This window comes from Oncorhynchus keta, chromosome 32, assembly GCF_023373465.1.
Source record: "Oncorhynchus keta strain PuntledgeMale-10-30-2019 chromosome 32, Oket_V2, whole genome shotgun sequence".
Taxonomy (NCBI): domain Eukaryota; kingdom Metazoa; phylum Chordata; class Actinopteri; order Salmoniformes; family Salmonidae; genus Oncorhynchus; species Oncorhynchus keta.
The window spans coordinates 5,867,185-5,893,112 of NC_068452.1; the positions used below are offsets into that span (position 1 = coordinate 5,867,185).

Below are 25,928 nucleotides of genomic sequence, written 5' to 3' on the forward strand. Positions count from 1 at the left end.
TTTGTCACACTAAAAAAGGGAACATTTTAATAGGTTTGTGAACGATTTAGTACCAGGAATCCATGATACGCCTCATGCTCATGAACCTCATACCACTCATGCCGCCCATGGCTCCCATTCCCATGCCCATGCTGAAGTTGCTGTACTCTCCAGGCCTCATGTACATCATCCTGCCTCTGAAGTGGGGCTGCTCGTACATCAGCCAGTGACCTTCCATCACGTTGCAGGACTGGCATTTGGACATGCGGTAATGATCCGTGATGTTGTCACAGTCGTTCATCATCTCGTGCATCTGACCTCCGAAGTTCTCCCTCTCGTAGATCCTCATCCTGTAGTTTCCTCTGTGCTGTCAGGAGAAAAGTACAGGGTTCATAGATGAGATCATTATTTAGAACATTGTTGAATATGAGAGTGTGGCCATTAAAATATGTTTTACCTTCAATGACAAGATGTGACTATTTTAAGCGGAGATATTTTCGACCTACCATGGCGATCATGCGGCAGGACTTGATGCAGTCACTCATTCCAAAGTGCTGCATGTAGTCGGGGTACTCGCCCCTCCTCATGAAGTACTGGTTTCCCATGTAGTTGTTGTGGTTGTACAGCATCCAACAGCCACTCTCGACCCTGCAGGAGTGGCACCTGCTCAGGTAGGAGCTCATGTCACTGCAGTCACTGCTGCACTCATAGGAACGACCCTGGAAGTTCCTGTCCTCGTAGAAGACGATCTGAAAATATAATGGAATCATTTCTATGAATTAAACAATTGTGGGATAGGCTACTATTCAGTCACAATGGCAACCAGGATATTGGGATGAATCAAACATTCATGTTTTAGTTTGGGGTGCTAGAGCCCTTTTCTATACCAATCTAGAAAAATGTTAGTATGTATTTTCAAAACTTTCCCAGTGCTTACCTTGCCCCTGTTCATGTTGGTGGTGGACATGTTTGCTAACTGTGCTGCTGGTTGCTGCTCCTGAACTGACTTCCTACCTGGTTTAACCCTTTCTTTTATACCTGACCAAACCCAAAGAATCACTAGCTCCATTGTTCAAATCCCTGACCCAGCATCATGCTATAGAGAGAGGCCTATTGAGGCCACTGAGGTTACGTCCACATTTCCAGAAAGGCTGCTTTTCAATTGGTCGTTTCTCTTACAAAGTAATATAAAGCCTTTTGAGAGTTTACTCTCAAATGTGAAAGTTCTTCGTACATAAGTTTAAAATCTTACTTGAAGGATAACTTTTATTAACTAAAAAATGACATTTCCTGAAGTAAATGTGTGTGCTTGAAAGTCTTGAAGTATTTGTGGTTGTGAAATAGTAGTATAGTGGTAGTGGTAGCAACAGCTGTGGTAATAGTAGAAGTAGTATTGGTAGTAATAGGGTTTTCATAGGCTATGGGTTAGTTATAGTTACCTATTTTGGGGTGGTTTGTTGGTTTGGAGTTATTATAGTTGGTTATAGTGGGCTAGTATAGTAATATAGAGTGAGTACCATAGCATCATAAGCCATATTATGTGTTTTTAAGCTCTCTAAGGTCTTCAGTTTGAACATTCTGAATGTTTTGTGGCAGTGATTTCAGTTTAGAATGTTGAAACCTGCATTATGCCTTTAAAATGGGATATAAAAAGCTTTTATAGTTTATGAAGTATGAATGGTAGCAACAAACTGTGTTAAAGCAATCTAAAGTTGATTCAGTCTGCACATGTCAACTTTGGGTTGGTGTTTGTAGCTGGAACAGTTCAAGAGCAGTGGCAAATCCACATTTTGCCTTTAAATCTATGGAAATGTATGCAAATTTGAAAATGTTTTGTTCAAAATGTATACATAGTATCAAAAAGCTGTATACAAGCACACCATTCTAAACCGGTCTGCACGTTTTAAAGATTGAATGGAGTTTTTAGCTTTTAACGGTTCTGGAGGAGTAGTGGCTCCATTTTTGTTTTACCTGTCCTCTCCATTTAAACCTATGGCCATTAAAATGCATCGGGATATATGCAAAGGTATTTGTAGTGTGAAAGGTAAGCCATAAGTAGTACCAAAAATGATTGTTCATACAACCTGAAGACAGCAAGCCTGCACGTTTTAAAGTTGCTTTGGTGTTGGTTGCTTTTAGTTTTGTGCTACAGGTGGCAGCAGAAGGAGAGTAATAAAGTATGTCGGATTTTCGAAGTTGTTCTTGCTTTCAGCAGTCACATCGAATGATTTGACAGGTTAGCACAAACCGATCTGGGACCAGGCTATTAGTGCGCTGAGAATAAAAACATACTGATTATTAATCATTACAGTGTAGTCTTACATGCCATGGGTGGGATGGATATGCTCTTTTTGAGCAATTAAATGATCTATTTGATAATAGAATATATAGGACCCAAATCTAAGAAGTTGTGATGATGTATTCTTGAATCATGCTGACATGTTTCCGTTTTGTGCGCTTGTTACAGCAACATTTGTTGGCTAATTGTTGAATAGGGCTATGCACTTGTTTTTCAGTTATGTATTTGCAGCAAGTAATCAACGAGACTAGACCTTTAAATACAACCTTTGGAAACGATCACGTGGTACAGTAGCTCAACTACAATCTGCCATCTGGTAGCGACCACGTCTGGTTTTGCGATTAAAAAGGTAACATTTTTCCTGTAGGAAATTGCAACATATCAGTAGCTACAGTAACCCTATTGCTCAACAGGTGATAATGACAGCCAACCCTTGGATTGAAGTGAAATGAGAATCGTTTATTTGTGCATTTTAAGTGTGATATCTCCTGAAACCGGGAAGTGACAGCAAGGGCACATCGCCAACGATACCGTTTATATAGGCCCTATCTTAAATAAACATTTGACTAAAGCACATTTTAGGCTATCACGTCTCCATAAGACTTCGATCACATTGCTTAAAATGTTTCCCGCATTGTATAATAGAACAGCGTTACTAAATAGCCATGTTGATAAGAAGAAGGAGACGGCAAGGACCATTCGGATTTGTAAAGATTACCGAGAAGTGCAGTGCACAATTCCCCCTTATCGCTCTGTTTGAGAAGGGATGGACAATGCACTAGTTGACAGGAAGAACATATCATACCTGATTCTTCCCTAAAGATACTGTATAGGGGATGAATGCCTTATGTCACGTGTGCCCATTCTATAGGCTTCTTAGGCTAAAGACAATAGTCATAGTGTGAAATGAAATAGAAATGGGAAAACTGTAAAAAACATGACTAACTGATAGTGACAGTGATACACAGTATGTGTATATTTTTGAGTTTGCTTAAACAAGGCAGTTAACCCACTGTTCCTAGGCGGTCATTGAAAATAGGAATTTGTTCTTAATTAACTGACTTGCCTAGTTAAATGGTAAAAAATAAAAATACAACATTGACCAACGTAACTATGAGTGTTCCTGATTTTACCAATGGATGACTAAAGCTATGATTTTTTATCCTGACCAGGAAAAACTTCTGACCTCTGATATGATAGCAGTTTATTTCCTGGTAATATATTTGTTATGGTGCTTGTTTGTCCTCTTGTTCATTCAGGATGGCAGAGCCCGAGCCACCCCTCTCGTGTGACTGCTTTGTGTCCTTGCCCCCTGGCTCACAAGATGATCACGTGATCTTTGGGAAGAACTCGGACCGTCCTAGAGATGAGGTCCAGGAGGTTCTTTACTACCCAGCAACCGGTCACCCATCCGGGACCATGCTGGAGGTAAGCTAGGCCTAGCTTCACTTCTCCCCATAGATTGACCCTGTTGCAAATTATAATCCTGCTGCCATCTTGGATCGGGGCTCTCTTGAAAAAAGAGATTTGATCTCAATGAGATTAAACATGGATGGATCATGGGTCTGCCCTCTGAACATTGTATCAGAGTGTAGTCAGAGTGTAGGCATTTATGTTAAAAATGGTCACAACAGGTGTTTTGCTCTGTGACCAACATCACTAATTGGATTAGAGTTGTTGTCACTGGTGAGCAGTCAGTCTGGGCAATATAACGGAAAAGGGTTATCAAACCTCTGAAATACCCCTCCTTGCTATACACAATCAACATGTTCAAATGTACTATTCACAAAGTTTAAAGTTTGAATGATAGACTATCATTTATATGTATTTCCACGCCTTTATGTTACCAACGGTTGATACGACAGGTTTGCGGTATTGGCTGAGTACGTGTTGGTATGGTTTGCCAGTAGAATTTATGTTACAATCACATAAAAAGAGAATTGAAGTCTCCATCTCTCCTCCTGCAGTGCACATACATTCAGATCCCTCAAGCAGAACACACCCATGCTGTGGTCCTCAGCCGGCCTCCTTGGCTGTGGGGGGCCGAGATGGGGGCCAACGACAAGGGGGTCTGCATCGGGAATGAGGCTGTGTGGACCCGCGAAGCTATCGACCCAGGGGAAGCCCTACTAGGAATGGACCTGGTCCGGTAAGCCCGGCTGACCGTAGGCCAGCATACCAAACAGTGGTGTTGTTTTGGGGGCCAAGTGAATCCCAACTTCAGAATCACCTCCTGGTCCGAAAGATAGAGAGACGAGTTGAGCTGGCTGGGCTGGCTGGCCGTTGGGTCAGGTTCCTGACCGAGCGGTCTGATTGGCCGGTCTACTTCAGACAACGATAGGGTAGCGCTGCCCTTTAAGAATCTATTTACGAACTTCAGAATCACATCACTCAAAGTTTGGTGTGAATAATCAATGCATTAATGTCATTGGTAAATTTGTTGAAAAGTAGATATCCTAACTGGAGATGTGCAAGTATTTCAGCCCGTAGTCAGAATAGCAATATAGGGCTAGGCAGTAGCAGATGTGCTAGTAGCAGATGTGCTAAATGTACTAGGTAGACTTCCTTCATCACAGGTTAATACTTACATGTGTGCGTAGGGACTAGTCGTGTAAACAAAGATAGTCCTACTGCCCAAACATTGCTATGGGAGTTTTGATTAAATCCGGCCCAAGTGTGTTTTCACTTATGTCATAAAGCTGCCTTTACATTGTCATAAGCATAACATTTTAAAGGATTTTTGTAACGCTCACGCACCATGGAGCGTATTGAAGTGTAATGCTGAACAAATCAATGTAACTCTTAGCAGTTGTCAATGGCAGCCGCAGGTTGGTCCTGTTGTACCACTGACAGTGATATAGCAGCAGCAGGACTAACCTACTGCAGGGGTTGCTGCTCTGTGGCTGACCCTATGCTGCTCTGTGGCTGACCCTATGCAGACTCACAGTTGTGTATGTATGTATTGTGTCCGGGGAATAGTATAAGACAGAATGTTCTATTCTGATTCTATTCTACTCATGATCTATTCTCTTCTACCACTATTCTATTCCAGTGTTTCCCTGGTCCTCCAGTACCCCCAACAGTACACATTTTTATTGTAACCCTGGACAAGCACACCTGATTCAACTTGTCAGCTAATCATCAAGCCCTCAATGAGCTGAATGAGGTGCGTTTGTCAAGAGCTACAACAAAAAATGTGTACTGTTGGGGGTACTCGAGGACCAGGGTTGGGAAACACTGTTCTATTCTATAGGTATTCTACTCTATTCTACTCTACTCTACTTTATTCTACTCTACTCTATTCTATTGCTTGACAGCTTGGGACTGGAGCGTGCGGACAGTGCCTGGGGGGCGGTGAGTGTGATCACTGGTCTGCTGGAGCTGCACGGCCAGGGGGGGCCATGCAGGGAGGACCCGGCTCCCTTCAGCTACCACAACTCCTTCCTCCTGGTGGACCGCAACGAGGCCTGGGTCTTGGAGACTGCCGGAAAGCTCTGGGTGGCACAGAAAGTCACAGGTGAGGAAACTGCCGTAACACCGTGGGAGCTGTAGTGTGAATGGATGTTTTCGGGGGGCTGGGGGTGGCACAGGAAGTTACATGGTGTGGAAATTGCTTTAACATCACGGCAGCTGTATTGTGGACTGACGTTTTGAAACAGGTTCGTTTCGGGGTAGTCTCTGTTATGAAGTAAAATCTCACGGGAATTGGTCAGCCGAGTGATTAATTTATTTGTTCATACAGTCCGTATTAGAAATTGAGAGTGGCAAATATGAAGTCTCCACCCTCGCATAAAGAAATCTCAGCCAAAGCCCCCCGATCTGTGTGGGCACACGTGCGAACCAAAGAAGTTTAAGCACCGCCTTCGCCCAATCCTGATACGTGCAAATAATCAGTGACGAAAACCCCAAAACCGGAAACCAATGCTGCTCCTTATCTCACACATTCCATTCAGTCTCTGCAGATTCTTCAGTCTATACGCAAAATCTGCCCACGGGAGACTCGTTTTGTGGTTTCACCCTTGCGGTTATGGTTAGAATAGTGGGAGGGTAAGCTGATCCTAGAACTGTGCATCTCTGAGCACCTTCTACCAGCAGCATACAACTATGCACCCCCCCAACCTGTCTTTGCTTCCCACAGAGGGGGTGAAGAACATCTCCAATGCGCTGACCATCGGGACGGATATCTCGGCGGAGCACCCAGAGCTGAGGAGTGTCGCCCAGGCCCAGGGTTGGTGGAGCGGCGAGGGAGAGTTCTGCTTCAACGAGGTGTTCAAGTCTGAAAACCCCCCCGCCAGGATGGAACTGGCCAAGAAGCGTCACAGTGGGGGCACACAGCTCCTCCAACAGCATGATGGTGAGGGAGACCATTCTTTCTATTATATTCTAATCTACTTCAACACTTTCAACTCCTTATAACTGTAAAAACTCCCAAAATGATGTTAAAGCAGGCTCTGTTAACAACCCTATACATGGTTGGTTTGGTTGCCGTATTGCTTATACAGCTATTTTTAATAACGGCTTGGTATCCCTTCTTACCATAGAAAGTACGTCGAATGTAACGAGCTTATGTAATTTCCTGTCTCCTGCCATTTTCTCTCCGGTCGGCTTTCCCATAAAAATAGACGACTAATAACCTACTTAGGCAATACCTTTTCTGGTTTCCCCAGGTTCTGTGACGGCCGAGGTGATGATGTCCATCCTGAGGGACAAGCCCAGTGGGATCTGCATGGACTCTGGGGGGTTCCGCACCACTGGCAGTATGGTGTCCATCCTGCCCCGCGACCCCAGCCTGCCCTGCATCCACTTCCTCACTGCCACCCCCGACCCCTCCAGGTGTGTCACCTCCCCGGCCTGGTCCCAAACAAATCACTCTGACCCCCAACCCCATTGTTGTCTGCCCCTTGTGTTTAATCTAAATGAGCTGGATAAGTGTGTGACAAATGTTTAGGAAAATCCTTCTGGCTAACCAGAGAGCTATGTAGTAATGTTACTATTTTGCTGATACCTTTCCAGTTCTTTCAGATTTGCAAGAGGCACTCAACAAGGGTGTAGGAGAGGTGGCAAGGGATTGGTTTGGAACCAGGCCCAGGAACCCCTCAGGCTATCTGGAAGTGCTTCTTAAGATTCAGACTCAGATTCGCTCTTTGTCTTTTATCTCTCTATTGCTCTTTTTCATCTTCATCATTTCCCCCTTTGGAAAAACTGCGTTCTGATAGGAGTTTCTCTGTGTCTGTGTGTTTCATTTGGTCCTTACCACCTCCCCTCCTCCTCCTACCGGTCTTCCGTCCTGCCAGGTCTGTTTTCAAGCCTTTTATCTTCTCTGAGTCTGTGACCCCAGTGTCGTGGGTGATCTCCCCACAGTACGGCCCAGACGACCCGGTCAGGAAGCAGCCGCGCTTCCAGAGCCTAGTGGACCGCAGGCACGACCTGTACAAGGCCCATGAGGGGGCCCTGCAGACTATGGAGACCAACCCGGTACGTGTAGGAGGGGTTAGAATCAAATATGGGTAGAGTATGCCATGGCCTAATGTAATAGGCAACACTTTCATCATGTTATATATATATATTTTTTACATGAGTGTGGGTATGGACTGATGGATATTATGTGACGTACGTTACCGACTATGAACTTTCAGAATTTCCTATAAACGTCACAAATTGCTGTTTGTCAGGTCTTCTCCGTTTGTGCTTGTGTTTGGGGGTGTTAATGTGTGTATTTTTGCACGTGTGTGCTTCTGTCCCTCAGGACGCAGGGAATGCTCTGACTGAGACGTTGAGGATGTTGGAGGGCCAGTGTCTGACGGACATATCAGCCCTGCTCAGTGGAGAAACACCAGCAGAAGAGGAACTGGGGGACCTGTTCTTTGACTGTGTGGACACGGAGCTGAAGTTCTACCAGTGAGGAGGTAAGAACCGTGTGTGTGTGTGTGTGTGTGTGTGTGTGTGTGTGTGTGTGTGTGTGTGTGTGTGTGTGTGTGTGTGTGTGTGTGTGTGTGTGTGTTGTAGTAGTAGTAGTAGTAGTGTAGTAGTATTAGTAGTAGTAGTGTATGTCTCTGTTTCAGAAGTACAGTAACCTTCTCATTACGCCAATGCTTCCTCCAGTTGCTCTCTGTTACAGCGCCCTCATGTGGAGATCGCTAGTGCTCGCAGATCGGCAGGAGATGGCCCTGGGACTGTTTCGTCCTGTGCTCCTGTTAGATTGGCTCCCTCCCGTCTCATGCACTAGAACCCTCTTGATGCCATTCCATCCATCATTGACACAGAATAGAAATGTCTTAACGTTCCATGGGATTGGAGCATCATTGTCATTTGTATCACTTTAGGGAGCAACGCTCGCCCCACATTAGTGAGTATGTGATAGACCACTACAGGAGTGTACAGTTCCAGTCAAAAGTTTGGACACACCTACTCATTCAAGTGTTTTTCTTATTTGACTATTTTCTACATTGTACAATAATAGTTAAGATGTCAAAACTATAAAAACACATATGGAGTCATGTAGTAACCAAAGTTTAAAGGTTTAAACCAATCCAAATATATTTGATATTCTTCAAAGTAGCCATCCTTTTCCTTGATGACAGCTTTGCACACTCTTGGCTTTCTCTCAACCAGTCTAACCTGGAATGCTTTTCCAACGGTCTTGAAGGAGTTTCCACATATGCTGAGCACTTGTTGGCTGCTTTTCCTTCACTCTGCGGTCCAACTCATCCCAAACCATCTCAATTTGGTTGGGATCGGGGGATTGTGGAGGCCAGGTCATCTGATGCAGCACTCCATCACTCTCCTTCTTGGTCAAATAGCCCTTATACAGCCCTTATACAGAGTCCCGCTAAGCGCAAACCAGATGGGATGGCGTATCGTTGCAGAATACAGTGGTAGCCATGCTGGTTAAGTGTTCCTTGAATTCTAAATAAATCACTTAGTGTCACCAGCAAAGCACCATCACACCTCCTCCTCCATGCTACACAGTGGGAACTACACATGCAGAGATCATCCCTTCACCCAGTCTGCGTCTCACAAAGACACAGTGGTTTGAACCAAAAATCTCAAATTTGGACTCATCAGACCAAGGGACAGATTTCCACCGGTCTAATGTCCATTAATCATGTTTCTTGGCCCAAGCAAGTCTCTTCTTCTTATTGATGTCTTTTGGTAGTGAAGTAGGATGTCCCTTGGGGGTATCCGTACATATGTAGGACATGCGAGTGTTAGGTTAATAAACAGGCTGGAGCTAGAACCTCGTTGTCACTCGTCTTTATTTTAGATCATACTACATGGTGTCAGAAGTGGTTTTAAAATTCACATAAATGTGAAGAACGTACCAAGTAAATCATACATTCAGGCTGTTTCAAAGCAGGGAGGGCACAGTGTTGGAGATAAAACAGCGCATATCATTATTTTGCTCGCTAACGAGCAAGGACAAAGCTACTGCTTAGCAACACGTTGCAAGAGGAAGAAGCTGGCGGGATTTCAGGGTTTGCGACTCCCAAATTCAACGGGCTCTGGCGCAAACACGGACAGGCCAGTGGCTAGTGCTGACGGATTTCGTTTGTTTTCGTCCGGAGTCCCCCGGACAATTTAGATTGTATGGACATTCAAAACGGGCCGAAATGGATCAGGCGCTTTGAAAGGTACAGGGTAGCATCAGGCTTAAACGTGAAAAATGAGGCATTTCAAGTTAATACACTGATCTAATTTGTAAGTCGCTCTGGATAAGAGCGTCTGCTAAATGACTTAAATGTAAATGTAAATCTAATCTATGGGCGATGAAGCCGAGGATATATTAAATGCTTCAACGTTGACCGAGGAAGAGAAACTTAACTACAGTGCCGTTAAACTGTTTTGAAACGCTTTTTGTAGGGAGACGCAACATTATTTTTGAGAGAGCTAGGTTTAATATGCGCAAAGAGGGGCAGGGTGAAACCACCGACAGTTTTATCACAGCTGTTCACAAACTAGCAGAACATTGTCAGTTTGGCGCGCTCAGGGAAGAGCTGATCCGAGATCGGATTGTAGTCGGAATAAGAAATATCTCACTTTCTGAAAAGTTACAGTTGGATTCCCAATTTACCTTGTCCAAAGCTGTAAACCAGGTTAGGCAGAGACAGACAGTACAAAGACAGCAGACGATGCTGCGCGAGATCAGCTCCTTGCAAAACGAAGAGAGTGAGGAAATAAATGCATTTTTATACAGAGCTAAAACAATCACAGACAGCACCAGTAGCTAGTTCAAATGTGTGTCGCAAATGTGGGAAATCCACTTTCCACAGATGGAAAGATTGCCCAGCAACGGATGCGGAATGCAGGAAATGTCACAGGAGAGGACACTTTTCAGCTGTCTGTCGATTTAAAGCAAATGCATGAGGTTTCAGAGGAGGTACAGCAGGACAGCATCTTGCTTGGAGATGTAAAGGGAAACAATACTGGCTGGCATTCAGACATTAAACTCAATGGGGAGGTTGTGTCATTTAAACTAGACACTGGGGCACAGTGACAGCTATCCCAACTAGGCTGTATAGCTATTGCAGGGATGGCCCTTTGCTCTCTACAAACAAAAAAACTGTATGGGCCCAGTAATAACATTTTACCAGTGGTAGGGCACTTGGTGATTAAACTGGAGAGTAAAGACAAAAGTGCCATCCAGCCTGTAATTCGTCATTGACTCTCTAGCCAGACCGTTGCTGGGGCTGCCAACAATTGAAGCATCGCAACTCATTGAGAGAGTGAGCAAACTGGAGAACCCAGGTGAGGTTTTCAAAAATAAATTCCCAAAGTGTTTTCTGGTCTAGGAAGGATAGAAGGTGACTACAAAATCCGCCTGAAAGAGGATGCTGTCCCCTATGCCCTTACCACCCTCCGCTGGGTGCCTGTCCCTTTATTGGCCAGAGTAAAGGAAGAGTTGGGGAGGATGGAAGAAATTGGGGCGGTGTCTAAAATAGAGTCCTACAGACTGGTGTGCAGGGATGGTGGTCCCAAAAGCCAATGGGGACATAAGGATATGTGTGGACATGACTGAATTGAATGAGGCATTCTGCAGAGAGAGACACATCTTACCATCAGTGGAGCAGTCACTGGCTCAGTTGGATGGCTCACAAGTCTTCACAAAGCTGGATGCCCGCTTAGGTTTCTGGCAGATACCGCTGTCATCAGAGAGTAGGGCCCTCACAACGTTTATAACACCGTTTGGCCGGTACTGTTTTAATGTTTTGCCATTTGGAATCGCTTCCGGTCCTGAGCATTTCCAAAGACGCATGTCTCAGCTGTTGGAGGGGCTGAGTGGCGTCATAGTCCACGCGGACGATGTGCTCGTGTGCGGAAGGGACAGAGCAGAACATGATGTAAGGCTCACAGCAGTTCTGACCCGACTCCAGGAGACTGGCCTGACACTCAATGAAAAATGCACTTTTGCACAATCAGAGGTCTTGTTCTTGGGACACATAATCAGTGCAGATGGAATAGAGCCGGACCCAGAGAAGATCAGCGCCATCACAGATATGCCCAGACCCCAGAATGTGGCTGAAGTCAGGACCTTCTTAGGCATGGCCACATATGTGGGTAAGTTCCTCCCACAGTTCTCAGATACAACCAAACCTCTGAGAGACTTACTAGCCAAAGAGAATGACTGGTCATGAGGTCACATGCAACAGGTAGCGTTTGACAAAATCAAAGGAGATCTGGCCTCACAGAGAGTGCTGGCCCAGTACCGTCCCCACGCTAAGACAAAGGTATCAGCAGATGCATCATCCTTTGGGCTAGGGGCGGTCCTCACACAGATGCATCATCCTTTGGGCTAGGGGCGGTCCTCACACAGATGCATCATCCTTTGGGCTAGGGGCGGTCCTCACACAGATGCATCATCCTTTGGGCTAGGGGCGGTCCTCACACAGATGCATCATCCTTTGGACTAGGGGCGGTCCTCACACAGATGCATCATCCTTTGGGCTAGGGGCGGTCCTCACACAGATGCAGGACAACATGGAGTGGCGTCCAATAGCATACATCTCCCGAAGCTTATCCGACACAGAGCAAGGATATGCTCAAGTGGAGAAGGAGGCATTGGCGATCACATGGGCATGTGAAAGGCTCAGCCAATACCTTATTGGCCTGCAGTTTACAGCAGAGACTGATCACAAACCACTGTTGGCTCTGTTAGGGACAAAAGCACTCAGATTACTGAGGTTCACCTACAAGATGGTGTATGTGCCAGGGAAGGCACTGATCACAGCAGATGCACTCTCCAGGGCCCCAATTAAACGTCCATTATCAGAGGAGGAGCAATGTCTAGAGGGTGAGGTACAGGTGTCCATTAATGCATTAAGGGACAGTCTACCTGCATCTCAGACCAAACTGCAGCAGATTGCAGAGGAGCAACAACAAGACCACATCTGCCAACAGATGCAAAAAGGGATGGCCCAGGCAGGAGGAACTGCCTCAGCTGCTGAAGCCCTATTGGGTGCACCAAAGTGACTTCCACTGTAATGGAGACCTTCTCATGAAAGGACAACGGATAGTTATCCCAGAGACTCTACAACCAGAAATGCTAGACAGAGTGCATGATGGACACATGGGGATAACCAAATGCAGACTGAGGGCTCAACAGTCAGTGTGGTGGCTTGGTCTGAGTACTCAGATTGCCAAGCTAGTGGCCCAGAGTGAGGTTTGTACAAAATGTCAACCTTGTCATCCGGAGCCAATGATGACAACAGAGCTGCCAAAACGGCCATGGCAAAAGGTAGGGGTGGATATGTTCTATTGGAAAAATGACACTTATCTGCTAGTGGTAGATTACTACTCAAGATACATTGGAATAGCAAAGATACCCATAACCACATCAGCTGGTGTTATCAATGGATTAAAGTCCATTTTTTCCAGGCAAGGTCGATAGAGGTCCTGGTTACAGATAATGCTCCCCAGTTCTCTGGTAGTTCTCTGGTAGCCCCTACCATGCACAGAGTAATGGTGAGGCAGAGAGAGCTGTGAAAACAGTCAAGGGACTGCTGAAAAAGAACAAGGATCCATACAGGGCTTTGTTAGCTTACAGAGTTACACCACTGCATCATGGGCCGTCGCCTGCCGAGCTCCTGATGGGCAGGAGGCTACGCTCCCCGTTGCCTGTCACGCCGGCTCAGCTTAAACCCCGATGGCCTAACAGAAAGGCCTTCGCTGAGAGGGACAAACGTCTGAAACAAACGCAAACTGGAGACTTTAATCGGAGACACCGTGCTAAGGAGAGGCCAGAGCTGGCAGAAGGTCAACGTGTGTGGATTACAAACTCAAAGACACCAGCAATAGTGCTGAGGAAAGCGGATGCCCCACGCTCCTATGTGGTGGACACAGGCTCAGAAGAGGTACGAAGGAACAAAACACACCTCAGAGCTCTTCCAGATCTACCAGCCTCACAGACTGAGGCCACAGAAAATGCACAAAAAGAGGGTGAAGGAGAGAGAATGCTCACAGAGCCACAAGCGCACCCAAAAAGGGATGTGAAGCTACCAGAGTGGCTGAAATACTATGTTACGTGAAGAGAAAACATACGGCTGGGGAACATACCCAGCAAAAAGAGACTGTACCTAAGTTAATGTTCATACTGTGTGATTTAATGCTTTCATACTGTTTCAGGGTGGGAAGTAGCATGTTAGAGAATAATACTGGTTTCCAAATTGCATTTCAGTTATGCTTCAGTGGTTATGCATGTTGAGTTCTTGTTCATGGGAGAGGGGAAGATGTAGTAGGATGTCCCTTGGGGGTATCCGTACATATGTAGGACATGCAAGGGTTAGGTTAATAATGGTCCTTCTGTGGCTCAGTTGGTAGAGCATGGCGCTTGTAACGCCAGGGTAGTGGGTTCGATTCCCGGGACCACCCATACGTAGAATGTATGCACACATGACTGTAAGTCGCTTTGGATAAAAGCGTCAGCTAAATGGCATATATTATTATATATTATAAACAGGCTGGAGCTAGAACCTTGTTGTCGCGCGTCTTTATTTTAGATCGTTTCTTTGCAGCAATTTGACCATGGAGGCCTGATTCACGCAGTCTCCTCTGAACAGGTGATGTTGAGATCTTGAATGTCTTACTTGAACTCTCTGAAGCGTTAATTTGGGCTGAAATCTGAGGTGCAATTAACTCTAATGAACTTATCCTCTGTACCAGAGGTAACTGTGGGTCTTCCTATTCTGTGGTGGTCCTCATGAGAGCCAGTTTCATCACAGCGCTTGACGGTTTTTGCGACTGCACTTGAAGAAACTTTCAAAGTTCTTGAAATGTTCCGGGTGGACTGACCAGTAATGATGGACTGTCATTTTCTCTTTGATTATTTGAGCTGTTCTTGCCATAATATGGACTTGGTCTTCCTCAGGGCTATCTTCTGTATACCACCCCTACCTTGAAACAACACAACCGATTGGCATGCATTAAGAAGGAAACCAATTCCATAAATTCACTTTTAACAAGGCACACCTGTTAATTGAAATGCATTCCAGGTGACTACCCCATAAAGCTGGTTTGAGAGAATGCCAAGAGTGTGCAATGCTGTCATCAAGGCAAAGTGTAGCTACTTTGAAGAATCTCAAATATAAAATATCTTTTGATTTGTTTAATACATTTTTGGTTACTACATGATTCCATATGTGTTATTTCATAGTTTGGATGTCTTCACTATTATCCTACAATGTGTAAAACCCCTTGAATGAGTAGGTGTGTCCAAACTTTTGGCTGGCACTGTATGTATGTGACTTTGCAGATCTGTTTCACATTAAACACCTACTGTAAGTACGCTATTTGTCAAATGTGCTATTCATTGTTACAAGTGAATGGGGGTTAGTTGACTGACTGCCCCCATGTGAATTAACTAATAAAATATTAGCTCTGTCTGCTGATGTGTCCTGTATTTATTAACACTGTAGTTTAAAACGAACACTGCAGTATTCAATTCAGTAATTCAGTATGTACTGACGTATTTAGTTAAGTAAAGAATTCAACAAATGTAGTTTTGTTAAAGTTGGGGAAATTCTAATACCGTCCTGTTGGTGGCAGTGTTGCACTTCCAATCCTATAAAATATCCCAGCTAACAACTTTAGAAGTAACCTAACCAAAGATTGTCTATTATATTGACAAGATTTTTCAGTGACCAATCCAACAGTGGAAATGACATGTCCCTCAAAGATTGAAGCCAGGTTGGAGGAGGCGAGGTCAGGTGGGACCATTCAGCCAATGAGAGGGCAGATGCGTTTAAACAACAGCCATAGAGATTGAAAGAAGACTCATCTTTCAATCGGTGCTATTATTGTATCGGTTCATTTTCTTTTTCATTGTCTGACTCCTTCCAACTCATAGGAATACCCACCCAGTTGACTACTTTAAAATAGTGGAAGCCTTCAATTTCAATGTCCACGATGTGTCCTCTATCTCCATTGCCCAACTCCAATATAAAGTCGTTATTTTTTTTAATTGCCGAAATGCCACGTGCATACACTTATATCAGTGCATTCGTATCAACCTAGCCATTACGAAACTTATATTCGATTAAATAAGCCTGATGTAACAAATTAGCAATTATATTTTTTGTTGACCAAATTCGATACGCTCTCATTGACCTCAATACAAAAAGGCCTCGTTTCCTGGGCTTATTTTAATTGCTAGATTTTGTGGCGGAGTAAAACCTCAAGCTTTGCCTCTTGCTCTCTGACCTTACATTCGTTTATCAGTGGAAACGGAAGTTAGGTTGAAAATACTGTATCCGTGAAAACCGGAAACATCCGCTTTCTCCCAACCCCGCTGGAGACGTATGACTGGAAAACCTAACTAGCTGTAAAACCATAGTTTATAAACCTTTTTATTTCTACACTATAATACTACACTCTGGTTTTCAAGTCAAAGAGCTCAGTGGTAGGACGATCAAATATCTGAACCCTCAAAATCCAGAATGAGACGACACACAACATATAATGACGAAGACATGCGCGATGCTACCAGGAGGAAGGGAGAGAAGGTAAATAATCAGGTTTTGTCCGTTCTTGCACATGCATTTCCAGAAGTATTGTCAATGTGATATTTACATTTGGTGATTTAATGTATTTGCCCGTACCTTCCTGACCGGCATGTTTATGTTTCAATAGCCAGCCTGCTCTGAAAAAGACATTAGCTAATGTTAGCTAATCTGACGTAAGCTAGCTAACGTTAGTTGCTAGGAAGCTCTGATCTGCTTCTAAAATATGTGGACTGGGTTTCTTTTATATCATGTTTTTACAAGTGTAATTCAATGTAACGTGTATGACGACCAACTAAACTGTCTGGCCTACCATATGCATGCACATCCACATCCAAGCATTCCTTACCAATTCTCTCAATTACCAAACTTCAGGTTTTATTTTGACGATGCATATATTATACATTTTGCAAGTTAGGAAAATTGTGGTTTTGCCAAGTGGATTCTTCTCTTCCATGCGCTGGCAGTCGAAATACAGAACAGAGAACTGAGTGTAGGATTGAGTTTCCTCCATGTATTTCCGACACACACAACTCACGCACAGCTAACCCTCTCACTTACTATATACTACATCTACTACTACAAACCAGTTTAGTATTTTATTAGGCAGCAGCTACTCTTCCTGGGGGAACACACAAAACATCACATCTTGCAAAACATTGTGCATCATACAAATCCACATTCCCACCACTACATCACAAATGTACATTGCTCCACTACTACATTACATTTTGGGAGAGATTTCCACGTAGTCATGGCTCTATATAGTACTGTGCGGTTCCTAGCCTCTGTTCTATATCTGGGGACTGTGAAGAGAACCCTGGTAGCATACTAGCATGTCTTATGGGATATGCCTTGGTGTCTGAGCTGTGTGTTTAATTTATTGAACAGATAGTTTGGTACTTTCAATACCTCTATACCCCCGGTATAACACAGTTTTTTTTGCCCCCCCCCCCTAAAATAAACTATGGCTGTCCATGGTGCTGAAAGTGCGATAAATGTTTATTGGTAGTCATTTTCTCATGTTAAGTCTAATATTTCACGAACCTATACATGATGCAATGCTGCCATTTGTAGACTGCTGACTGGTGGCAATAATGTTATTACTTGTTCAATAATTAAAATTGGAAATTCAGATTGTAAATTCATGTTTTTATGCAACCGCATACTAATCAGCAACCAATGGATTTTTTTAAATAATATACAACTGTCCTGTATAGGCTACCTGAACCTGCCTGTCATGAGCCGTCCTCCTGCTCTCTCCTAGTTTAGATAGAACGTTGTTGTTAGGAAAAAACAGTCTATTAATGCCAAATAAGCCAGTCCATCCACTAAACACTAGTTTACTCGGGATTCTTTCATTATTCAGTGTACTATCTATAGCTATGTACTGTATTTAGCTGCTTTTTATAAAAGTAGCAGGTAGCCTAGTGGTTAGAGCGTTGGACTAGTAATCGTTTGCTTGATCGAATCCCCGAGCCGACAAGGTAAACATCTGTTCCTAGGCCGTCATTGTAAGTAAGAATTTGTTCTTAACTGACTCGCCTAATTAAATAAAGGATACATTTAAAAAATTGCCGAACAAGTTTTCTTCCCGAGTGGCACAGAGGTCTAAGACACTGCATTTCAGTGCTAGAGGTGTTACTACAGACCCTGGTTTGATCTCGGGCTGTATCACAACCGGCAGTGATCGGGAGTCCCATAGGGTGTCGCACAATTGGCCCAGCGTTGTCCGGGTTAGGGGAGGGTTTGGTCGGGGTAGGCCGTCATTGTAAATAAGAATTTGTTTTTAACTGACTTGCCTAGTTAAATAAATAAAAAAAAACAGAGGAAAAAAGTAATTGGCTTGAGGGTAAAATCAGCCACTATTTATTTATTGTTGAACACTGTCTGGCTAATAGCCTACACAAATGGGCTGCAATATTCAAGGTAAATTAAATCTAACTTTAGAGTCTCCTGAAGTCCTCCATTTTTTTTTGTGCAAATATACCTGAGATAAGAGACTGTTGATATTTCAAACCACACAACTCAAACACCGGTTCACCAGTATGAATGAAATCGCAAACCGCTTTCTTTTTGTCTGTCCAGTATCCAGGGCGACCTGTCCCCAGAGCTTCGAATACATTCGTTTATTTCCGTAACGTGTTGAAGCCGGCAATTAAGGAGAATGAGGTGCTCAATTAAATATGTTGCAGAACTGCTGTATTTGAAGCACAACTCACTTCTGCCCAGTTTCCCGGATGTTGCTATGGCAATCAAGCTGTGTTTACAATCCTGTAACAGTCGCTTCTGCGGAGAGATCGTTTTCTAAACTAAAACTCATAAGGAACTAACTTCCGACGCATTAGGTTCTCGGTCTGATATGAGCTATTGAACCCCTGAGTAAGCGCCACTCATTGCACTGGCGCCGTCGTAGCCTTAACCACGGCATTTGTTCACCGATATCCCCTGAATCAGTGATTTATTTTTGTCTAAGACCCGAGGCACTTTTTCATTCACATTCCCGAAGCCCAATAAACTAAAACTTAGCTTACCTATGGAAATTAAAAGCGTTAATATTAATTACCTTTTTGAGGGTTACTGTCAATTCTTGATTAAATTAAAGAAAATAGACAGACTACTTTGAGCCAGGAGAGACTGACTTACATGTTTTGGATGTTAGCCCTCTGTGTACATTTAAGGGCCAGGCATGCTACTCTGTTCAAGGCAAAGTACAGTTGGCCCATGTCCTTCTTTGCAGAACGTGACCATATAACTGGTACGAATCGAGTATGAATCATGTCAACCTTCATCCATTTTTAAGCTATATAGCAAGCAGCTGTCTTATTGGATGGTTATCCATTGAAATTTTCTCATGTCTCCTGTTAGGTCCCTGAGGATAAACAACACGAATCCACCATTTACTCATTCAGGTCACAGGAGCAGGACACAGCAGCCACAGGCTTCCAGCGCTTCCTCAATGTCCTCAACAAAGGGGTGGACATCAACAAGCTCTCAAAGATTGTCAACAATGTGAATGAGTTGCCCCCTATACAGGAGGCCCATCCCAAGACTGCCTACAGGAGTGAGTATAAGGAGGCCCCAGCTCAGAACTCTCAGGATTGCTTGGGGCCCCACAGTAGAGCTCTGCCACAAGACCAGAGTCACTCACACATTCGTGAAGAAAGGAGGCTGGATCTCCCACATGGCCAGCTCCAGAGCCTGCTGGAGTCCATCGGGCTAGATCTGGGGGTGGAGGAGTTGGGCCGACTGACAGACCGGACCAAGGAGAGGCTGTACGGGATGAAGAGAGACCAGGAGAGGAGCCCGTTGAAGTCAGACAGGCACTCTAGTACTAGAGACTGGGACAGAGAACGAGACGAGGACACAGAGAGGGACGGATCTAAGAGAAATGGAGAAAGAGAACGGGACAGAGACTGGGCCAGTTCTGAGAGAGACAGAGAGAGAGACGGGGAAAAATCTGAGAGAGACCGGGACAGACACTCTAATACCAGGGACAAGCGCTCTGGTCCCAGGGACAGGCACTCTAGTACCAGGGACAGGCGCTCTGGTCCCAGGGACAAGCACTCTAGTACCAGGGACAGACGCTCTGGTTCCAGGGACAGCAACAGGGACAGGCGCTCTAGTACCAGGGACAGCCAGAGAGATAGGCACTCTGATACCAGGGACAGTGAGAGAGACAGGCACTCTGATACCAGGGACAGTGAGAGAGACAGGCACTCTGGTTCCAGGGACAGGCACTCGGGTACCAGGGACAGCAACAGGGACAGGCGCTCTAGTACTAGGGACAGCGAGATAGATAGGCACTCTGATACCAGGGACAGTGAGAGAGACAGGCACTCTGGTACCAGGGACAGGCGCTCTAGTACCAGGGAGAGAGACGAGGACAGGCGCTCTAGTACCAGGGACAGAGACGAGGACAGGCACTCTGGTACCAGGGACAGGCGCTCTAGTACCAGGGAGAGAGACGAGGACAGGCGCTCTAGTACCAGGGACAGAGACGAGGACAGGCGCTCTAGTACCGGGGACAGGCGCTCTAGTACCAGGGACAGAGACAGGGACAGGCGCTCTAGGAGCAGGGACCGAGACCGGGACAGGCGCTCTAGTAACAGGGACAGAGACCGGGACAGGCGCTCTAGTACCAGGGACAGAGACAGGGACAGGCGCTCTAGGAGCAGGGACCGAGACCGGGACAGGCGCTCTAGTAACAGGGACAGAGACCGGGACAGGCGCTCTAGTAACAGGGACAGAGACAGGGACAGGCGATGTAGTACCAGGGACTGGGACAGAGATGGTGACCGGGAAAAAGAAAGTGACAAGGATTGGTATAGGGACAAGTCCAAGGAAAGCTCTTCTGAGCTCAACACACACAAGGACCCGATATATCCTTTTTCTCACCCTCCTAATGCATCTATGATGGCAACCTTCTCCACCACCCAGTTCTCTCTGTATACCAGCAGCCCCTACGCCAATGCCTTCCCTCCAGGTTGGGGTTATGCCCCTGGCACCATGCCCCCTGTTACCATGCCCCCTGTTACCATGCCCCCTGGAACCATGCCCCCTGTTACCATGCCCCCTGGAACCATGCCCCCTGGAACCATGCCCCCTGGAACCATGCCCCCTGGAACCATGCCCCCTGGCACCATGCCTCCTGGTCTTATGCCCCCTGGTAGCATCCCCCTGGTACCATGCCCCCTGGCCTTATGCCTCCTGGTACCATGCCCCCTGGCCTTATGCCCCCTGGTACCATGCCCCCAGGCCTTATGCCCCCAGGCCTTATGCCCCCTGGTACCATGCCCCCTGGCCTGATGCCCCCTGGTCTTATGCCTCCTGGTACCAGGCCCCCTGGCCTTATGCCCCCTGGCCTTATGCCCCCTGGCTTTATGCCCCCTGGTATTAGGCCCCCTGGTATTATGCCCCCTGGCTTTATGCCCCCTGGCTTTATGCCCCCTGCTACCATGCCTCCCTTCCCATACCCTCCCCCTGGGTATCCACCCTACCCCAGCGCCCCACCACATTACTCTAATAGCACAGCAGCCTTAAGCCAGACATACGCATACACCCAGGCTGCTAGCAACCTCCAGCTCTCATCTACTCAGCCTGCCAGTAACCACCAGTTAACATCTATCCCACTCCCATACAACCAGCCCACTGGCAACCTGCTCCAGCTCATGAACCTCCAACTCCCAAACAGCAAGCTCGCTAGCACCCGCCAGCTTACATACATCCAGCCAGCTAACAACCCCCAGGGCAAATCTACCCAGCCTGGTGGGACCTGCCAGCTTACATACTTCCAGCCCGCTAGCAACCCCCAGGTCACGTCTACCAAGCACGCTAGCACCCGCCAGCTTACATACATCCAGACTGCTAGCAACCCCCAGGTCACACCTACCCAGCCCGATAGTGAACTCAAGTTCACAAGCACGGCTGTACTGACGCCAGCACTGAAAGTGTTGACCCCAGGCCCCATCTCCTTGAGCAAGACCCAACAACTGAAGGAGCCATCACCCCCCCGCTGTCTGCATTACGTTAAGACGGTGGTGCCCAAGGGCAGCACCCGCCGCATGAGACGGTCAAGAGTCACGAAAAACAGGCAGGCGCTTGAAGAAAGGTATAATAAATACAAGAAAGAGGTTCTGAGAAAGAGGAGAATATATCGAGATCTCCAAGGGAAGAGAGATGGACTGATTGCAAGAGCTGCAGCGAAAGTGGCCGCTCAGTTGGCGGCAAAGTACCCCAGGGCCCTCTCTGAAGCGGAGGCAGAGAGCGATGTTGAAGGGGAGAAAAAAACAATGCCCGAAGAAGCGATTAAGGGGAAACTAAAGAAGAAGGTTTGTGTAATTACTTCTGGAAGTACAGTATTATCTTTGGTATGAAATACCTTTGCTTACTTCTACGCTGTTCTCACTTTTGTCGTTATTGCTTGTCTGTTTTGCTAGCGATATTATTCACCATTCGGTCATATTTTTGTTGACATGCGAGTGTATACCCTTTCTCAGCTTGAAGAGTTCAACCTGAAGATGAAGCGGAAATCGACGCAACAAACACCAACATAAACTCGAAGGCAGTTTGTTGTAAGTAAAAGCAGTAGAAATACTCATCTATTTCGCCAAAGAATGTGTATACAGGCGTGTTCACTCCATTTTGGAGAAATTTGGAAAATAGAGTTGTGTTTTAAGTGTCTTAAGTTAATGACCCTGGAATATTTGATTTGGGTCAGTTATGCAATGATTCTATGCAATGATTGTTTTTCTGTCATAGCAAGTAATTTGTCTGAACTCTTCCTCTTTTCTGCAGATCTTCACTTGGCATCATGAGCTCATCTCCCATTAGAATAGAACCTGCTGCTGACCCATCTAGACCCTATGGACATCAGTTGGCTTACATTGTTACCTATCAACCATTTATAGATTTGTAATGACACTAGCAAAGGATTTGTTATCTTTGAGCCACATCCTTTTAAGGCTACATAGTGAAGATTTTTTTTTCAGATTGGGTTTATCTGTAGTAGCATGGGTACGGTCAGAGGCTTTTCTTGACAACGTGATCTGACTAGCAAAAATGATTGCCTTTATATAGGCTTTTCGCTTTAATTAGGTCCTGGATATTTTCCTAGGCTGGTCATTTGGTCAGGAAAAACTCTTAACCCATTTCTGTGGATCCTCTTTCACTGTGTATATATACAAAATAAAGAGTTATTTCATTTATTTGTCTCAAAAAGTTACTTCAATATGGAAGTCATGCTGATGCCCTAAACTGTCACACATCGTCCTGTTGACGGCAGTATTCTAATTTTAATCATAAGAAGGTGGGGGGATCTACAGAAGCAGGTACAGCAGAAAAATAAAATACTTTTTGTCTTTGGCTAGCTAGATCGTTACTTTTGTGTTCGTTAATATATACATTTTTATGCAATTGTATTTGAAGTCGAGCACTCTCATGTCAGGCTTTGGTAGGGTACGTGGAACTTGTTTGACGCCTCAAAATCCGAAATGACACGGCGAACATAATGTGACAGTACCCTCTTTCAGGCCTAAGACAAAGAGCGCGGGTGAGGTTGCAGACAGGAAGTAAACACTCGTTTTATAGTTACTGCTTGCACATTCTTTTTTAAGACTAAGGTCATGTGTTTGGTTATGATTTAAAAAAAAATATTGGGCTATAATGCTTCTGTCACGCTCACAGCATATTCTGAAAATGACAGCTTGTAGCTAACGTTTGCTTATCTAGCTTAGCAGAGGTTCTGCATCAGATTCATGCAGCTCTAGTATTCTGAACATAGTTAGCATTTATGAGGCCAGCAATCACGTTCCTCACATGCTAGGAACGGATTTCCTCAAGTTGTAATGAAAAGGTGCCAGTCTGTCCCAAAACACAAGTTTTATGGAGACTTGTGGGAGGTGTGCTTATAACGTCGCCACCTGTATATGCGCTTGCATCCAGACTGAGGAGAAGTCCGCAATGGTATTCCTGAACACGTCCTGAAGTGGTCAGCAAGATCTGAACATTATCAGCACAAAGCCACTTCTGTGCGTCTAGACCCCTATGAGGTCTTCATATTCTGAGAGCCAGGGGTGCAACTTTAGTTTTAGAAGTGAAGGGGGACGCCAGTCTCAACGTCAACAGTGAAGAGGAGTTCCTCTGTCCAGTGTCTTTGTTCTTTTGCCCATCTTAATCTTTTATTTTTATTGGCCAGTCTGAGATATGTTTTTTTCTTTGCAACTCTGCCTAGAAGGCCAGCATGAGTCGCCTCTTCACTGTTGATGTTGAGACTGGTGTTTTGCGGGTACTATTTAATGAAGCTGCCAGTTGAGGACTTGTGAGGAGTCTGTTTATCAGTTTCTTGGTAATTTCTCAGAACAAGAATAGACTGACGAGTTTCAGAAGAAAGTTCTTTTTTTTCTGGCCATTTTGAGCCTGTAATCTAACCCACAAATGCTGATGCTCCAGATACTCAACTAGTCTAAAGAAAGTTTTATTGCTTCTTAAATTGATCGACACAACAGTTTTCAACTGCTAACATAATTGCAAAAGGGTTTTCTAATGATCAATTAGCCTTTTAAAATGATAAACTTGGATTAGCTAACACAGCGTGCCATTGGAACACAGGAGTGATGGTAGCTGATAATGGGCCTCTGTACTCCTATGTAGATATTCCATAAAAACAAGCAGCCGTTTCCAGCTACAATAGTAATTTACAACATTAACAATGTCTACACTGTATTTCTGATCAATTTGTTGTTATTTTAATTGACAAAAAATAAATAATTCTCTTTACAAAACAAGGACATTTCTAAGTGACCCCAAACACCTGCTGATACCATAAGTCGCATGTAGGTGTGGACTTGATACTTACATGTAACTTCTGCTACAGTATCAGAATACGGAAATCCCATTGAAAAGACTGGTCTAGACACATAAAAGTCGCTATGTCATCTGATTTGTGTTCAGATTTTGCCTGGTATGGCAATAGCACTGCCCTCGTTCACATGGCGCCAAATAGGGTGGTGCGGACAGTCCAGTACATCACCGAAGCCGAGTTTCTGCCATCCAGGACATCTACACTATATATACAGTACAATGACATTCTAGACGATTCTGTACTTCCAACTTTGTGGCAACAGTTTGGGGAAGGCCCTTTCCTGTTTCAGCATGACAATGCCCCTGTGCACAAAGTGAGGTCCATACAGAAATCGTTTGTCGAGATTGGTGTGGAAGAACTTGACTGGCCTGCACAAAGCCCTGACCTCAACCTCATTGAACACCTTTGTGATGAATTGGAACTCTGACTACGAACTAATCGCCCAACCATCTGTGCCCGACCTCACTAATGTTCTTGTGGCTGAATGGAAGCAAGTTCCCGCAGCAATGTTCCAACATCTAGTGGAAAGACGTTTTCTAGCTATGCCGGGCATTATCAGTTCATTGTTATGGATGTATCCAAATTAAGGTCAATAGAAAACAGCTACTTTGCTGTTATTCTGCCTGCAGAGGTAGTGACTGTGTTAGCCGCAATGGATAGGAATGTTGCCAGCAAGCATGATGACACAACATAAAGAACGAATGACTAGGTCGCGTTGCTAGCGACCAAAAGATGATAAAAGTATGATTTTTTTTATATAAATGAAAATGTCAACAAAAGATATGTAATTTTACCGGGAAATGTGTGTTTTCATATTGTTTTCTTTGGCAACTACGGTATAAGCGGAATAAACACCTCCGTTCTGTACATTACCTTGGAAGAAGGGACTCTATCCACCTTTTCCAGCTGCATGTAATGTACAGAACTTCTGTGTTTATCCCTTACATGTACCACGGGTATGACAAAACAATTATTGTACTCTTCTAATTACATTGTTAATCAGTTTATAATAGTGATAAAGCACCTCCTGGGGTTTGTGGTATATGGCCAATATACCATGTCTAAGAGCTGTATCCAGGCACTCCGCATTGCGTCCTGCATTATAACAGCCCTTACATGGAACCCAAACCGGCTGTGCGCCACCGTGCATAAATTAATGTTGTCGTCCCACACCAAATGCAATCACGACACGCAGATTAAAATATCAAAACAAACTCTCAACCAATTACATTAATTTGGGGACAGGTCGAAAAGCATTAAACATGTATGCCAATTTAGCTAGCTAGCTTGCACTTGC

General features: G+C 44.9%; 3 protein-coding genes across 9 annotated transcripts; 2 read left to right on the forward strand and 1 right to left on the reverse strand.

The window, feature by feature from the left end:
• Positions 1-1,023, reverse strand: LOC118364705 (gamma-crystallin M2-like). Its single transcript, XM_035746400.2, has 3 exons — positions 917-1,023; positions 486-728; positions 1-346 (listed from the first exon to the last, which is right to left on the reverse strand). The coding sequence occupies exons 1-3, from the start codon at positions 944-946 to the stop codon at positions 47-49; spliced, it is 573 nt and encodes a 190-aa protein (XP_035602293.1). The 5' UTR covers positions 947-1,023; the 3' UTR covers positions 1-46.
• Positions 1,024-2,478: 1,455 nt separating this feature from the next.
• On the forward strand, positions 2,479-15,155 carry LOC118364917 (secernin-2-like). 6 transcript variants are annotated; one of them, XR_008088393.1, is made up of 10 exons: positions 2,480-2,627; positions 3,538-3,706; positions 4,246-4,427; positions 5,596-5,795; positions 6,417-6,632; positions 6,946-7,111; positions 7,495-7,753; positions 8,025-8,184; positions 8,397-9,433; positions 14,002-15,155. XR_008088393.1 is itself a non-coding variant. In XM_035746735.2 (9 exons), exons 2-8 carry the CDS (start codon positions 3,539-3,541, stop codon positions 8,178-8,180), a joined length of 1,227 nt encoding a protein of 408 aa, XP_035602628.1. In that variant the 5' UTR covers positions 2,480-2,627; position 3,538; the 3' UTR covers positions 8,181-8,184; positions 8,397-9,515. The 6 variants fall into 6 exon arrangements, 5 of the variants coding, with proteins under 5 accessions (XP_052346498.1, XP_035602629.1, XP_035602628.1 ...); XM_035746735.2 differs by lacking the exon at positions 14,002-15,155 and having other exon boundaries at positions 6,921-7,111; positions 7,640-7,753; positions 8,397-9,515; XM_052490537.1 differs by lacking the exon at positions 14,002-15,155 and having other exon boundaries at positions 8,397-9,515.
• A 772-nt stretch (positions 15,156-15,927) lies between these two features.
• Positions 15,928-21,214, forward strand: LOC118364918 (YLP motif-containing protein 1-like). 2 transcript variants are annotated; one of them, XM_052490539.1, is made up of 3 exons: positions 15,928-16,272; positions 19,138-20,192; positions 20,247-21,214. In XM_052490539.1, exons 1-3 carry the CDS (start codon positions 16,207-16,209, stop codon positions 21,076-21,078), a joined length of 1,953 nt encoding a protein of 650 aa, XP_052346499.1. In that variant the 5' UTR covers positions 15,928-16,206; the 3' UTR covers positions 21,079-21,214. The 2 variants fall into 2 exon arrangements, with proteins under 2 accessions (XP_052346499.1, XP_035602630.2); XM_035746737.2 differs by having other exon boundaries at positions 15,929-16,272; positions 19,138-21,214.
• The last annotated feature ends 4,714 nt before the right edge of the window (positions 21,215-25,928 follow it).